Genomic DNA, 15416 nt, shown 5'->3' with positions numbered 1-15416 from the left:
TAGTTGGTCTGTGTCTGGTGGTTTACTCATTCTCTTTAGAATGAGTTCCCTGCCTCCTCCTTCTCACCAGTTTTCTCCAGCGGGAGCGAACTCGCTCAGCTCTGCTCTGTTTCCCACCATCTCTCATTGTCGTCGTCGTTGTCTTGCATGCCTTTCAGAGAGCAGCAGCCTCTCCTCAGGCTGCTCTCCTCAGTAGACTTGACACCTCTTAGGTGCTCAGAACTGTCCAGGATGCTGGAGCCCTCTTTCTTTTCCACCTGAGCTCTTCTCCCCCTGACAACCTTGGCATCATTGGGTCTGAATCCTTCAATTGTTCTCCTTCCCTGCACAGAACAGCTGAAGGAGAAGAATCTTAACTTAGCTGTCTCTCATCATGGAATCATTTCTTTGACTTGTGGAATAGAAATAGTTTTCTCAGCCGGGCGGTGGTGGCGCACGCCTTTAATCCCAGCACTCGGGAGGCAGAGGCAGGCGGATCTCTGTGAGTTCGAGGCCAGCCTGGTCTATAAGAGCGAGTTCCAGGACAGGCTCTAAAAGAGCTGCAGAGAAACCCTGTCTCGAAAAACCAAAAAAAAAAAAAAAAAAAAAAAAAAAAAAGAGAGAGAGAAAGAAATAGTTTTCTCATGGGTCCTTTCCCTTTGAGGTAGGGCTTGGGAAGTAGATTAATTTCATGGTTTCCACCAATCCCAGTTTGGACCTTTTATTCTGAGGGCTTTTCTCCCCCGTTCTTTTGCATAGCTGAAAATCCAGGTGGCTGCTAAGACCGTCTTTGAAGGTTTCACAGAGGGCGAGCTCACCTTCCAGCCTACTTACAAGTATGATACTGGCTCTGACGACTGGGATACCAGGTGAGTCAGAGGTCACTTCCGGGGGCTAAAGAGATAGAAACCCAGGAATTCTGGAAAGCACTGGCCCTTTGGACCTGAAGAGGATAAGGTCCTTGTGACTCCATGTTTTCCACTGTGGCCAAGCATTTCCTCTTGGTATCTGCTCTCTAAGCCCACTGTCTGTCCACATTATTTCTTCTGACTTAAGCATCATTCCACCATGAGTCTCGATACTGATTGACTTTCCTTTCCTTTTCTCCCTGCCTTTTTTTTTTTTTTTGGTCTTTTTGAGACAGGGTTTCTCTGAGTAGCCTGGGATGTCTGTTGACCAGGCTGGCCTCAAACTCACAGAGATGCACCTGCCTCTAACTCCTGAGTGCTGGGATTAAAGATGTGCACCGCCACTGCCCAGCTTTTTTTTTCCTTTTAAAAAGGTGTATTTATTTTTATTTTACATATATGAGTGTTTTTGTCTGTATATATGTATGTACGCTGCATGCTGACCTGGTGCCTGCAGAAGCCAGAAGAGGGGGCCAGATGCCATGGAACTGCAGTTACAGCTCCAGCTGGTTGTAAACCACTATGGAGTGTCTTCTGAAAGAGCAGCGAGTGCTCTTAGCTGCTTAGTCATCTCTGCGCCCACCAATTGACTTTGAGCTTTGTTTAAGGTAATGTGATGATTCTAGCCAAAGCGCTTGCTTGGTCTTAATATACTAGTTAATATTTCTTAATAGTGCTTACAGTATGCCAAATACTTCTGGATAGACTGGATTTGTATATCTCATTTTAACCTGTTAAGAACCTGTGGAGGAAGCTGGAGAGATGGCTCAGTGGTTAAGAACACTTCCTGAGGACCCAGTAATTCCTAGCACCCACATGGTAGCTCACATCTGTCTGTAACTCCAGTTTCGGGGGACCTAACACCCATGGCAAAACACCAGTGCTCATAAAAAATAAAAATATATGTTAAAAAAAGAACATATCAAGGTAGATATGGTTTATTATGAGACTGGGAGAGTTCAAGAGCCTCCCAATCATTCAAGTGGTAGAAACAAAATTTGAACTCAGGCAGAAGAAATTTACAGCTTGTTCCCTTAACCACTTTCTTCTTTTTTTATTTTTATTTTTTTAAAATTTATTAGATTTTTAAAAAATAACAATCCAAGTTCCCATTCTCCTCCTCCCATTTCCTCCACACACCCCACTCCCAACCAGTCCTCAGAGAGGGTAAGGCACATTGCTTTGTGGAAGGTCTAAGGCCCTCTCTACTATATCTAGGCTGATATATATATCCAAAGAGAATAGGTTCCCAAAAAGCCAGTACATGCAGTAGGGATAAATTCTGGTGCCACTGCCAGTGGCCCCTCAGTCTGCCCCAGCCATGCAACTGTCACCCACATTCAAAGGGACTAGTTTAGTTCTATGGTTGTTCCTTTCCAGTCCAGCTGGAGTTAGTGAGCTCCCCTTAGATCAGGTAGACTGTTTCAGTGGGTGTATCCATCATGGTCTTGACCTCCTTGCTCACTTCTCATTCCTCCCTCTCTTTAACTGAACTTTGGAGGCTCAGTCCAGTGCTCCGATGTGGGTCTCTGCCCCTGTTTCCATCAGTTGCTGGATGAAGGTTCTATGGTATTTAAGATATTCATCAGTCTGACTACTGGGCAAGTCAAGATTGGGCCAGGACTATAAAGTGCTTATTCTCCTAATGCCATTTCAGTTTTCTCTCCATCCCCACACAATGACATAGGGCAGGGACTCACTCTGGACAGTTTGCTGTTGGAGCTTTCATAGCTGCTGTGGATGATACCCACAGGGACACCCTGTTCCTCCATGGCCTGATCATCCGCCATCTTAGATCTCCTGGCTACAGGGACACGGGTTCTGCCTTGTCGCTCCTGCCTGGCCATGGCACACACTAAGCAGTGGGTCTGCTGTTTCTGTGAGCCTACCAGGATGGGCTTTGTATTTCAGTGAGAAGTGTCGTGCTCCTGCCTGGTGTGACCGAATCCTCTGGAAAGGAAAGAACATCTCTCAGCTGAGTTACCAGAGCCACATGGCCTTGAAGACCAGTGACCACAAGCCCGTCAGCTCGGTGTTTGACATTGGGGTAGGTGGGCAGCTTTTTTTATGCCAGGGCTGCTTTTTGTCTCTCTGACTCTCTGATCTTTTCCTCTTAGCCTTGAGGTGAGGAAGCTCTTTTTAAAATTTGTTTCAGGTCCTGGAGACATGGCTCAGATATTAAAAGTCCTTGCAGCTCTTCCAGAGGATTCAAGTTTGGTACTTAGCACTCATATTGGGTTGCTTAGGACTACCTGAGCAGGTAGATCCAGTTCCAGGGGATCCAGTTGCCTCTGCAGGCATCACGTGAATATATTACACAGACATACATACATGCAGGCAAAACACTGTCTTATCAGGTTACTATTGCTGTGAGGAAACACCAGGACCAAAGCAACTTGGGGAGCAACAAGGATTCACTAGGCTTATGTTCTTCACTAAAGGAAGTCAAGACAGTAACTCCAACAGGGCAGAGCTGATGCAGAGGCCATGGAGGGTGCTGCTTGCTGGTTTGCTTCTCATACTTGCTCAGCCTGCTTTCTTATAGAACCCAGTACTAGCAGCCTAGAGGTGTTCCTAGCCCAATCACTAATTAAGAAAACGTTCTACAGGCTTGCCTATAGCTCCATGTTTTTTTTTTGATCTTCCAACAAGCTTTATTTATTATAGTATACACAAAATAATACATTTCCTTTTTTTGTCTAAAATATAAAAGGTTGTAATTAATGTGAGAAAAGCTATATACAATTAAGTACAATAACTATACACAATATATATACAGGCAATAAGTACATCAACCCTGCCTATTTCATTAGCATTTGACAAATTCAGAGAAAACACACCATTATCTATCCTATCTTGGTGAGTTCAAAGTGTTGTACCTAATTCATATTCTATTCTAACGTGTATTACTGTACAAAACTATTTTTTGATATCTCTCAAACTTATATACTTTAAATCTCTTTATTGAGCTTCTTTTTGGAATCTACTAAACAAGGAAAACCATGACTATCTTGTCTACAACTCCCTCAGAGAACCAAGAAGGAAATAATGTTAACTGAGTAAGCAGGAAGTAGAAGCAAGTGACTTCCATAAAATATGAGAAAATACAGAAACAGCCGGCTGCCTGGACAGTCATCCAAATGTTCTCTGCTGCTGGAGGAGGGTCATCTGTCTATGTGTTACTTTCATTGGTTAATAAAGAAATTGCCTTGGCCCTTTGATAGGACAGAAAATTAGGTAGGCAGAGTAGACAGAACAGAATTCTGGGAGAAAGAAAGCCAAGTTAGTCAGTCACCATGCTTCTCCTACCCGAGACAGATGTAGGCTAGAATCCTGGTAAGCCACCACTTCATGGTGCTACACAGATTATTAGAAATGGGTTAATCAAGATGTGAGAGTTAGCCAATAAGAGGCTACAGATAACGGGCCAGGCAGTGTTTAAAAGAACACAATTTGTGTGTTGTTATTTCTGGGGCTAAGCTAGCCGTGTGGGACCCGGGTGGGATGAAAAGCAGGCACGCTGCTCCTCCTTCTACACTCTGCAACATTGGAGCATCTATCTTCAGCATACAGGACTAAAATGCCTGATAGACTTCTGTGAAGCAGGATATTCTGAAGGGCTATCCTGCCTAGTTTTGGCAAATTTTGGCAGTTTTTTCTTTTGTGTCCTGCTTGTCCAATTTGGACTCAGTAGCTGAGTCAAGGGCAATGACTTCTTTTCTTGACCAGTGGTTTACTTTTGCCACAAAGAAACTAAACTCCATGTGGAGTTTCTTCGATGCCCATCATCTTCTCCGACATAGATTGGTGTTGCAAAGAGCAGACATGTCTCAACATCATTAAAAAAAAAAAACTATGTTATTAAAACATCTTAAATGCCACGTTCTGTGGATCTATGAAGTATTTAAAGATGATTTGTCAATCTAAAATAACTGTTTGACCTTGAAAACATACCTAATATGACTACAAGTTTGATTGTAATAGGTAAATAACTACTAACCTACATTTCTTCATTATCCTAAATAGTTTAATATTAATTTTCAAGGACGATAAATTTGCATTACAATGTTAAATGAGTTGTATAGGTACAATACCTTGAATAAGATTAAAAATGTATGCACAATATGTCCTAACAAAACTAAAATTTGTATCAATATACAAAAGTTCCAAGCCAATGTAAAACATTTAAAACTAGTAGTTGCTTTTTTAGGCTTAAAAGCAGATTCAATAATTATCTTTTTATCCTATTTCTATATCACCCTTATTTCTCTTAGTAGTTTCAATAATCTACTTTTTTATACTATCATGTCTGTATCCCCATTTATTCTTTTGAAAACAAGAACTCTGGATTTAATCACTGTTTAGCTTTTTTCCTGACCATTAGCAATACCAGCTTTTAACCAATTCTACGGCTCCATGTTATGGAGGAATTTTTTTAATGGAGGTTCTCTCCTCTTAGATGACATTAGCTTGTGTCAAGTTGATGTAAAACTAGCCAGTAAGCACTCATATACATAAAATAAAATCAATACATTTTTAAAAAGTACAATAAAATTTATGTGTAAAGTTAATTACTACTGCATTTATATACATCTGAATACTTCCACATACATGGGTGTTTCCTTTTGCCTCTTGGACTTTATGCATTTGCTGTTGAGTGTATCAGTATTCTGGATACAGCACACAGATATTCCCCCCTCCTTTTTTTTCTTAAAAAAAAAATAAAGAGCTCACATTATACACATTCTGTGATCATCTTTTGACTTCATTGAAAATGTTTTGGGGCAGGAGAATGTAGCTCATTTGGTGCAAAGTGTGCATGAGGGCCTGTATTCAGTTCCCAGAACTATACAAACCGGATATGGCGACACATTTTTGTAACCCAGCACACAGAAGGCGGAGATCAGAAGATCTGGGGCTGGAGTCATCCTTGGCTACACCTGGTGCAGTGGAGACTATCCTTCATGTGCATTTTTTTTATTGTTCTTTTTTGTTTGTTTGTTTTTGTTTTTTGAGACGGTGTCTCTGTATAGCCCTGACTCCTGGTACTCACTCTGTAGACCAGGCTGGTTTAAACTCATAGAGTTCCGCCTGTCTCTACCTCCTAAATGCTGGGATTAAAGGCATGCGCCACCACCGCCTGGCTCATGTGCATTTTTTTTATGTCTGTATTTGAGTATTTCTGTAGACTGAAATTCATTCTTTTTCTCTCTTTCTAGTTTTCTCTTTGTTTGTTTGTTTGTTGATACAGGGTTTCTCCGTGTAACCCTAACCCTGGCTGTCATGGAACTCCCTCTGTAGACCATGCTGGCCTCAAACTCACAGATCCACCTGCCTTTGCTTCCCCAGTGTGGGATTAGAGGTGTGCTCTACTACTGCCTGTCTTAGACTGAAGTTCTCAGTAGTGACATCAGTAGTTCAAGGAGAATTATATTTTAGCAGGGTGGTGGTGCAAGCAATAGTTTGAGCTATTCAGAGAGCTATAATAGGATTGCTGGAGCCCAGGGTTTTGAGACCAGTTTGGCAAGCATAGCAAAACTCTGTGTGTGTGTGTGTATACATGTTTTTTAAAATGTATTAGTTTATAAGAGGGGGTGCAGTAATGTATGTGAAGGGACGCAGTAAAGAAACTCCCTACGGGACTACTCCATTATTTTAATGTGAATAAGAGAGAGAAAATATCTAAAGGCATCTGGAGGAGTCCAGAGCAGAGGGAAAGAAGACAGCATTGCCTGGCCTAGGAAGTGGAGAGAATAGTGGAGATAGATTGGAAGGAAGAGAGAATAGAGCACAGCAGTCAAGAGGCTAGCAGGAGCTAGAGACAGTGGGGGGGGGAGAATAGTAGAGAAGAGTGGGTTATATATGAAGAATGAGTAGCTGGGGGAGGGAAAGACCAACAGACTGTTGTGGACTTAGAAAACCTAACCTGTACTTGTGACACTGAGGGAGCCTGGAGGTCAGTGTGGCATTTGATATGCTGATAGGTCCACAGATAGTCTTTGGATGCCCCTTCTGCCAGAGGCAAGGGAAATGACTAATTTTGTAGATGGGAACTGGTTTCACAAGTTCCTGAGGAATGCTTTTACCTAACAACTGGAATTCCTCTCTAGTCCAACTTGAGCTCATTTCTAGATACATGGACTGCCTAAGACCTACTAGTTAGTGCCTGCTCATTTATTAGTGTCTACTCCCAACAGCTTTTACCATTTCAAAAGATTTATTTATTTATGCATTTATTTATTACTGTCTACATGCTTGGTGCTCCTAGAGACTAGGAGAAGGCACATGTTTTGTCTGCATACACGTATATGCATGGCCTACATGCTTGGTGCTTCCAGAGGCCAGGAGAAGACATGAACCCCCTAGAACTAGAGTTACAGATGGTTGTGAGCCACTATACTAGTCTGGAAAATTGGGTCCTCTCTAAGAGCAGTCTGTGCTCTGAACCGCTGAACCATTTTTCCAGTTCCAGTTTGTATTGTTTTATCCTTCCACCAGCTACAGATGAGCTTATTTTCCTGAAACTTTGGCAATATTTTTTTAATTTATTTTATTTTATGTACATTGGTGTTCTGCCTGCATGTATGTCTATCTGTGTGAGGGTGTCAGATCCTCTGGAACTGGAGTTACAGACAGTTGTGAGCTGCCATGTGAGTGCTGAGAACTGAACCTGGGTCTTCTGCAAGAGTAGCCAGGATTCTTAACCGCTGAGCCATCTCTCCAGCCCCGCCAATAATTTTTAAAAATCTTTTTAGTCAATACAATGAGAAGAGAGAGAGAGAGAGAGAGAGAGAGAGAGAGAGAGAGAGAGAGAGAGAGAGAGAGACCATTGTTTTAGGTCACAGCTCCCTGATCCTACTGAAGTTAGACCTTCCAGTACTCATTATTTATTTGCATTTCTTCACCAGCAGCTTCTGTGTTGCTTTGTACTACCGGTTCTTGCAGGTGTAGTAGAGTAGATGCAGCTCAGAATCTGAAACTGGAGAAGAGCCTAAGTCTGGGTGTGGTGACTCTGGCCTTTAAGCTGTGAGTTGGAGGCCACCCTATTCAGAGACAGTCTCTGAGAAAGGGGGCACTAAGTAATGTTGCAATTCATATTTTATTGTTGAAAAGTGAAAACAGGTGTTTATAATTAAAACACAGAAGGGAGAGCCTGACATATTCTTCTTTGCCGGTGAGTTTGGGTTAAAAAAGCAGAGAAGTACATGCCGGGTGGCAGCAAGGAGGACAGAGATAGAAAGTGTCTTTTGGCCAAGACCTGAGACCCAAGGAGCATCAGCCGAGGCATTCCAGTGTTCTCCTGCTGATCAAGAAGCAGGCAGCCTTTTAGTAGTTTGGGGATCCTTCTGTGAGTCTGTCATTAATTAGGTTATTTGTTAATGTACTAAATCAGTATACCTAGCTGTCAGTTCCTGGAATGCTGTCAGCTGCTGTTTCCTGAAGCCCCAAGCACTCTCAACACCAAGAAAGAAGAATGGGCAGAAGGTGCCACACTCAGTCTCTAATGTTTTCTTCCCAGGTGAGGGTTGTGAATGAAGAACTCTACCGGAAGACGCTGGAGGAAATTGTCCGCTCCCTGGATAAGATGGAAAACGCCAACATTCCTTCTGTATCGCTCTCCAAGCGGGAGGTAGGAAAGACCCAGACCTGTGAAAAATATTAGCATCAGGGCTGGAGAGATGGCTCAGTGGTTAAGAGCACTGCCTGCTCTTCCAGAGGTCCTGAGTTCAATTCCCAGCAACCACATGGTGGCTCACAGCCATCTGTAATGAGGTCTGGCGCCCTCCTCCGGTGTGCAGGCATACATGGAGGCAGGCAAAATGTTGTATACATAAGAAATAAATAAATCTTTAAAAAAAATATTAGCATCCGGGGTTGGGGAGTTGGCTCAGTTGGTAAGACCTGATTTCAAGCCCCAGAACCCATGTTGGGGTGGTGGCGGGCACTGGACATTGTGTTGGGTGTGGTGGCATGGCCTTTATTCCCAGAATTTGGGAGGCAGAGGCAGGTGGATCTCTGAATTCAGGCTAGCCTGGTCTACAGCAAGTTCCAGGAATTCCAGGTCAACCAGGGCTACCTAGTGAGACTGTCTGAAAAGAGAAATAGAGTTCAAGGGAAGATAAGATACTTTGTGCTGCAGCCGTCCAGCCCCTTGGCAGAGTGAGATTGACCTTCAGGCTCGGGTCAACTAGAGCATGGTATTTTGAAAATGGTTTTGGACGTAGAAGATGGAAGCTTTGTTGGCTTCAGGAATCCTTCGTATAGAAACAACTTGGGCTTTGGCTTGCATAGGCCACGGGTCTTCAGCGGCAACTGTGCCCTCTCAGCTTAATACATTTCAGAGAGATGGTCCTTCGTTTTCTTCCCAAGATAAATACTTTTCCCAGTCAGGGTGGGTGCACAACTTGAGAAGAGAACACTGGTTCTGACTGGTCCCTTGTCTATTCCCAGTTCTGTTTTGAGAATGTAAAGTACATGCAGCTGCAAACACAATCCTTCACGATTCACAATGGCCAAGTACCCTGTCAGTTTGAGTTCATCAACAAACCTGATGAAGAGTCCTACTGTAAGCAGTGGCTGACTGCCAAACCCAGCAGAGGCTTCCTCCTGCCAGGTAACAAGTTTCTTCCTCGGCTCTGGTTTTTGCATGTCCTGTCTGTCCTTTTCATTTTTCTACATAAGCTTTTTGTTTCTGAATAGCCAGAAACTTTTCTTGTTTTGCTTTGTCTTGTTTTGTTTTTTTTTGAGATAGAGTCTCTCCATTATGTAGTCCTGGCTATCCTGGAACTCACTATGTAGACCAGGGTGGAGATCTGCCTGCCTATGCTGGCTCTGCAACATTTCCCCCCAGTCTCTATAGCTGAACTCAGCCATATACAAAATGGAAAGTGCTAAGGGGCATGCATTCGGTTTCAAGAACATTTTAGTTGCTTGTGTGCACCATAATCTCACAGATTATGGGAAATGTTACTACTTTAGGGGTCACCTCCACTGCGTCAAGGTGTCTGAATGAAGAACATAAAGAAATAAAAAGGAAAGGAAAGGACATGGCTACTCCTTGGTATGTTGGAGGAGAAAGTTTATTATAAATAAAAGGAAGAGCATAGGTAATGAAATGGTCTGTTCTGTCCCTTTAAGAGACAAGCGCCCCCCCCATGGCCTGATCTTCCTTCTGCTTCCAGTTTGAGCCCTCCCTTTCTCTCTCTCTGTCTCTCTCTCTGTCTCTCTGTCTCTTTCTCCCTCTCTGTCTCTCTCTCTCTCTCCCTCCTTCCCTCCCTCCATTTCTCTCCCTCTCTCTCTTTCTCTCTCTCCTTCCCTCCCTCTCTGCCTTCTCCCCCTCAGAGGCAGCTTCTGTCTCTCCCTTCTCCCCTTCCCCCTCCCTTCCTTCCTCCTCCCCCCTGCTCTTCCCCTTCTCCCCTTCCCTTCCATAACCCACTAAATAAATATCCAACTTCACTCTGCATGGCGTGCCAATCCGTCTCAGTCTCTCTCAGTCTCTCACCCGCCACAGAGCTTCCTGCCTGAGACCCAGCTGCCTTCATGACCTGTCATGGTCTCAGGACCCACTGTCCACTGTAGTCACTCGGGGACCTGCAGCATTTTATTTAAACCATAACAGGTAGAGGTAGAGATATCTGGGAGAGTCCAGAGTGGGCATGATCAGAATGAGTTCTGCCATATGGGGAGAAAGGGAAGGGATAAGGAAGAGAGGGGAATCAGGTACAGCAGCCACGAGGCCAAAGTTGCGAAAGCAGGTGGGTAATGTCTGAATTATATAGGGAAGAACCTCTGGGGAAGGACAGCCCCAGCCCCTGGGCTAGAGAGTTCAGGGTAGAGGGTGGGGTATACATGCCATACCCTGTAACAAGTAGGGACTGAGGGATGCTGGGAGAATCTGGTGGTCAGGTCCACTTTGATTTGTTAAATAGGCACTTTAGCCATTTGTCCCAGGGTTTGAGACTTAATAGTATCCACTCTGGTGGAGAGAGACAATGGGTAGTAATCCAGAAGTGGTAACAGTGCCCCTAGAATGTAACATCCTTATTCTGCAACTGGAGAATTAAGGGTGTTTCCTGGCTACTTCCCAGGTAATAACTTCTCTTGATCTGCGAAGGGGGCATGTGTTTTCATCTTGCCTGGTCCAGGGCTGGTTCTTTGATCCAGGCCTTCTTACTGGATCATTCTCCTGGTTTAAGCTGTGCAGCTCAGTACTTGAGTTTCTGAGCATTTGTTTCCAATTTGTATGTGTTGTCTTCACGTTTCCAGGCTGGGCTGTGCACATTTTGTGCACACGGGTCCTTACCAATTGATGCCTTCTCTTTCCTTTCTTAAACCTTTCTGCCTTACCCCCTTCCCTCCTGCCTCTTCCTCCTCCTCCTGACTGCTCCCTAGCTCATGTGACTTTTAAACTTTTCTGCAGATTCTCACGTTGAGATTGAATTGGAGCTCTTTGTAAATAAGGCTACCGCCACAAAACTCAACTCCGGCAAAGACAAAATCGAAGACATTCTGGTTTTGCACTTGATCCGAGGAAAGGATTACTTTTTGTCAGTGTCTGGGAACTACCTGCCCAGCTGTTTCGGGTCTCCCATCCATTCATTGTGCTACATGAGGGAGCCAATCTTAGACCTCCCACTGGAAACCGTTAGCAGGCTGGTGAGTAACAGACTCTGAGGAAACATCCAGTAGTGGGCAGCTTGGGCCCAACGCTGTATTTCTCTATCAGCCTTCCTGGGTGGAAGCTTTTTGTGGCCTCCTAGAGCTTGTTTAGGATCAGTGTGACAAGCTACCCCCCCTCACCAGTCAGCTTTTTTCTGCTGGCCCAGCCGAGGCTCGTTTGTGCTAATGTAATCAAGCAGCAGCTGTGTTGGCCACCGAGTTGCAGGTAGCCTCTCTTGCCTGCCTCAGTGTAGGTTGCCCTCTGGCTTCTGCACATGGACCCTCAGCGTTCAAGAAGTGAGCTCAAGCTTCTGCAGGTAGAGGCAAGAACAAGAGAAAAGCTAAGGCCTTACATGGCATGGCCGACAAAGCCCACAGAATATCACTTCTGTTTTGCTGTGTGGTTTGGAGCAAGTTGTGAAGCCAGCCAGGATTCCAGCATAGAGAGACTCCACCTCCTCCTGTGGACAGCTGTGGAAGATGGCCACACTTGCTCGTCTTTATTTCATACCCCTGCACGTGTTAGAGCAGCAAGCGACAGTAACAAAGCTCCATGGGCTGGCACTTCACAGTTTGAGAGGCTGACGTATACGACAAAGATCCCTGATGACTTGTTTGATGAGGGCCCACTTTCCTCAGTGTCCTCATATGTCAGGAGTGGGAGACTCTTGGTTTTCTTACTGAACACCAGTCCCATTTGTGACTACATAGCCCTTATGACCAACCACCCCCAAAGGCCCCGTTTCCAGATACCATCACATTGGTGACTAAGATTCATTATGGTAATCTAGGTGGGATGGAGGAGACACAGCATAACCATTCAGTGCCAGCAAACAGTGCAGTAGGGAAATTTAGCCACCATCCTAAGTTCTTAGTGAAAGTTTTCTATTTTAAAAAACTGTCATCTAGCTGGGCGGCGGTGGCGCACGCCTTTAATCCCAGCACTCGGGAGGCAGAGGCAGGCGAATCTCTGTGAGTTCGAGACCAGCCTGGTCTACAAGAGCTAGTTCCAGGACAGGCTCTAAAAAGCTACAGAGAAACCCTGTCTCGAAAAAAACCAAAAAAAATAAAAAATAAAAAACTGTCATCTGGGGGACTGAGAGATAGCTCATTTGATAAAGGGTTTGCCATGCAAGCATTAGGACTTCAGTTCCCCAGAACCCACACAAAAGGTACATGTCTGCCCGGTGGTAGTGGTGCACGCCTTTAATCCCAATTCTTGTGTGGCAGAGGCAGGCGGATCTCTGAGTTCGAGGCCAGCCTGGTCTACAGAGCGAGTTCCAAGATAGCCAAGGTTACACAGAGAAACCTAGTCTTGGAAAGAAAAAAAAAAAAGAAAAAAAAAGGTGCATGTCTGTGATCCCAGCTCTGGGAGATGGGGACAGGCGCCATGGGAACCCATTGTCTTGGTATTCTCAACAAATTGGAAAGCTCCAGGCTCAGTGAGAGACCCTCTCTCAAAGTAGAAACCAACTAAAGAAGACACTCAGTATTGACCTCTGGTTACCATATGCATATGTACACACACACACACACACACACACACACACACACACACACACGCAAACCGAATAGACAAATACATAATGATGATCTGGCAGGTTATCTTAAAACACGTTTGCAAAGAACCAAAAGGCTCCTATGGTGACCATCCTAGCACAAGGGGACAAGTTTGGCACAGATTTGGGTAATTTGTACACTTTTTTCTTAGAACTCATATTTTTAATTAGGAACTCTTGAACTATTCACTTTTTTTTTCTTTTTTTTTTCATTTTGATTTTTTGAGACAGGGTTTCTCTGTGTCATAGCCCTGACTGTCCTAGAATTCGTTCTGTAGACCAGGCCAGCCTTGAACTCACAGAGATCTGCCTGTCCCTGCCTCGAGTACTGGAATTAAAGGTGTACGCCGCCACCACCACCGCCTGGCTTAACTATTCTTTCTGTTATTTAATGTAGATGAAAACAAAGCCAGTCAAGGAGAGCCACTTGTCACAGGTCACGTGGTGAGTGGCAGTGGACGTGGAGTTTGAGTTCACAAGTGTGTGCTCTTTTCATGCACCCTGCCTGGTTCTAGCCGTGGGATGCTGGAAGGGCTTTCTTTCGTGGAGTTAGGCAGATACTACCCCGTTCACTGAAACTGCTTGCCACAGCTCTCCCCGTCCTTCAAAGTCACCGTTTGTCACCCAGTCGTATCGCCTGGCCTCCTTTTTAATTTTTGGCCTCTGGAATGTTTGGTTTAGTGGCATTGAAAAGCTTCCCTTTGCTGTTTGCTGTCCCTGTATCGTGCATTTTCCTGAAGCTCCACCTTGTCTTGACTTGTTTTTCTTTTTTTGGAGACTTTGATGCCAGTGCAGACTGCGGATGACAGGAGCCAGCTGGAGAACCCCCTCGAAATCCCCAAAGAACTCTGGATGATGGTCGATTACCTGTACAGAAACGCTATCCAGCAGGTAGGCTGCCTTTGAGAGACCAAGAACTTTTGTATGGAAGCTTTTGTCCCAAGGAATATGTGGAGAATTGTGCCCCCAGGGAGTAGTGAGTGACTCTTTCATACTTGACCCTGATTCCCCATTGGGAAGCAAAGCAGACTTCCCAGCTAAGTGTTTCTTCCCCAAGCCTCTCAGTCTCTCCAGAGAAGGACTTCTAAATGGCTCCTGGGAGGTCATTTTGATGTCTTCTGCAGGAACTCTCACCTGCTTCTGAGAATGGGAGGGGCTATTGTGTTGACCTCAGGCAGAGGACAGATGGAACCCCCAGGCCATGGGTCTGGACTGCTGATTTCTGGAGAGATGTAAGCAGGCTTCCTGAGATTAGTGGTCAGTTTGACTGACTTGACCATAGACTTATGAGGTCCAGGCTCCGAAGCCAGGGATGGAAGAGGTCACAGGAGGCTGGTGGGTTAAGGAGAATGTGGGGAATTACAGACTATGAAGGTATATTTTGTTGAGCAGCACACAGGCCACCAGTCAGGCTGGCACTGACAGGTACCCAAGCACAGGACATCACACAGGCTGTACAGAGGTAGACACAGAGGCAGGCTGCTAAAGACAAAGGTTCTTGCCTCTGATCTCAAAGCTACGTTTATAGAAATTTTAATATTGCAGCAAAATATATTCATATTCTTTTCCCTTTCTCCTTCCCTCTTCCCTTACTCTTGTCCTCCTCCCTCTCTTCTCTCCCTCTCTCACTCTCCCCTCACCCCCCCACTCCATGCCCTACCCCTCAAAGTGCTGGGGACTACACTTAGGCCTCCTGCATGTTAGGCAGCAAAACTATGCAGCATTCCCAGCTGTTTATTTTTTGAGTTAGTATCTCACTATGTAGCCCAGGCTAATGGCAAACTCCCTAGTCCTAGACTAGTTTTGAACTCATGATCCTCTTGCGTGAGCCTCCTATATGCTAGGACTGGGGCTCCACCATGCCTGGCTTTTCCTCATTTTTCCCCCACTCACACTGGTGTTGCAGTATACCAAATTTTCATTTAATGCTCATAACAACTTTTGGAGGAAACATGCCCTGAAAGGTGGATAACTTACTCTCAAGCTGATCAATATACAATAGTGGCCTTTGTTTTTAAAAATTTTTAAATTGAATTTTTAAATATACATGTCTTATGTATATGTATTATACTTATTATCTTATTGTTCTTATAATTTTGGTCATGCTATTGTTAGAACCCTGGGCCTTAGCTTTCTACACTGAGCTACACTTCCAGGCCCCAGAATTCACTTTTATGAGCGGTCCATCTTCTCTGTAGATCTTTCAAATGTACCTTGTGAGTAACATATGTAATATTTATTAATAGTTATATTATGTTGAGTTGCTTTATGAAACAAATGAATCCAAAATATCTTGAGACTAATAGGATGA

General features: G+C 44.4%; 1 protein-coding gene across 5 annotated transcripts in view; it reads left to right on the top strand.

The window, feature by feature from the left end:
- Inpp5b (inositol polyphosphate-5-phosphatase B) overlaps window positions 1-15416 on the top strand; it is a 67337-nt gene that overhangs the window by 47276 nt on the left and 4645 nt on the right. For all 5 annotated transcript variants that reach the window (XM_038333209.1, XM_038333210.1, XM_038333214.1 and 2 more), the window contains 6 exons: window positions 739-848; window positions 2799-2934; window positions 8407-8517; window positions 9339-9501; window positions 11308-11543; window positions 13883-13996. In XM_038333209.1, the coding sequence (XP_038189137.1) occupies window positions 739-848; window positions 2799-2934; window positions 8407-8517; window positions 9339-9501; window positions 11308-11543; window positions 13883-13996 (870 nt within the window). The remainder of the gene's footprint in view (window positions 1-738; window positions 849-2798; window positions 2935-8406; window positions 8518-9338; window positions 9502-11307; window positions 11544-13882; window positions 13997-15416) is intronic.

This window comes from Arvicola amphibius, chromosome 6 (genome assembly GCF_903992535.2).
Source record: "Arvicola amphibius chromosome 6, mArvAmp1.2, whole genome shotgun sequence".
Classification (NCBI taxonomy): Eukaryota; Metazoa; Chordata; class Mammalia; order Rodentia; family Cricetidae; genus Arvicola; species Arvicola amphibius.
This window is presented reverse-complemented; position numbering and strand designations above follow the sequence as displayed.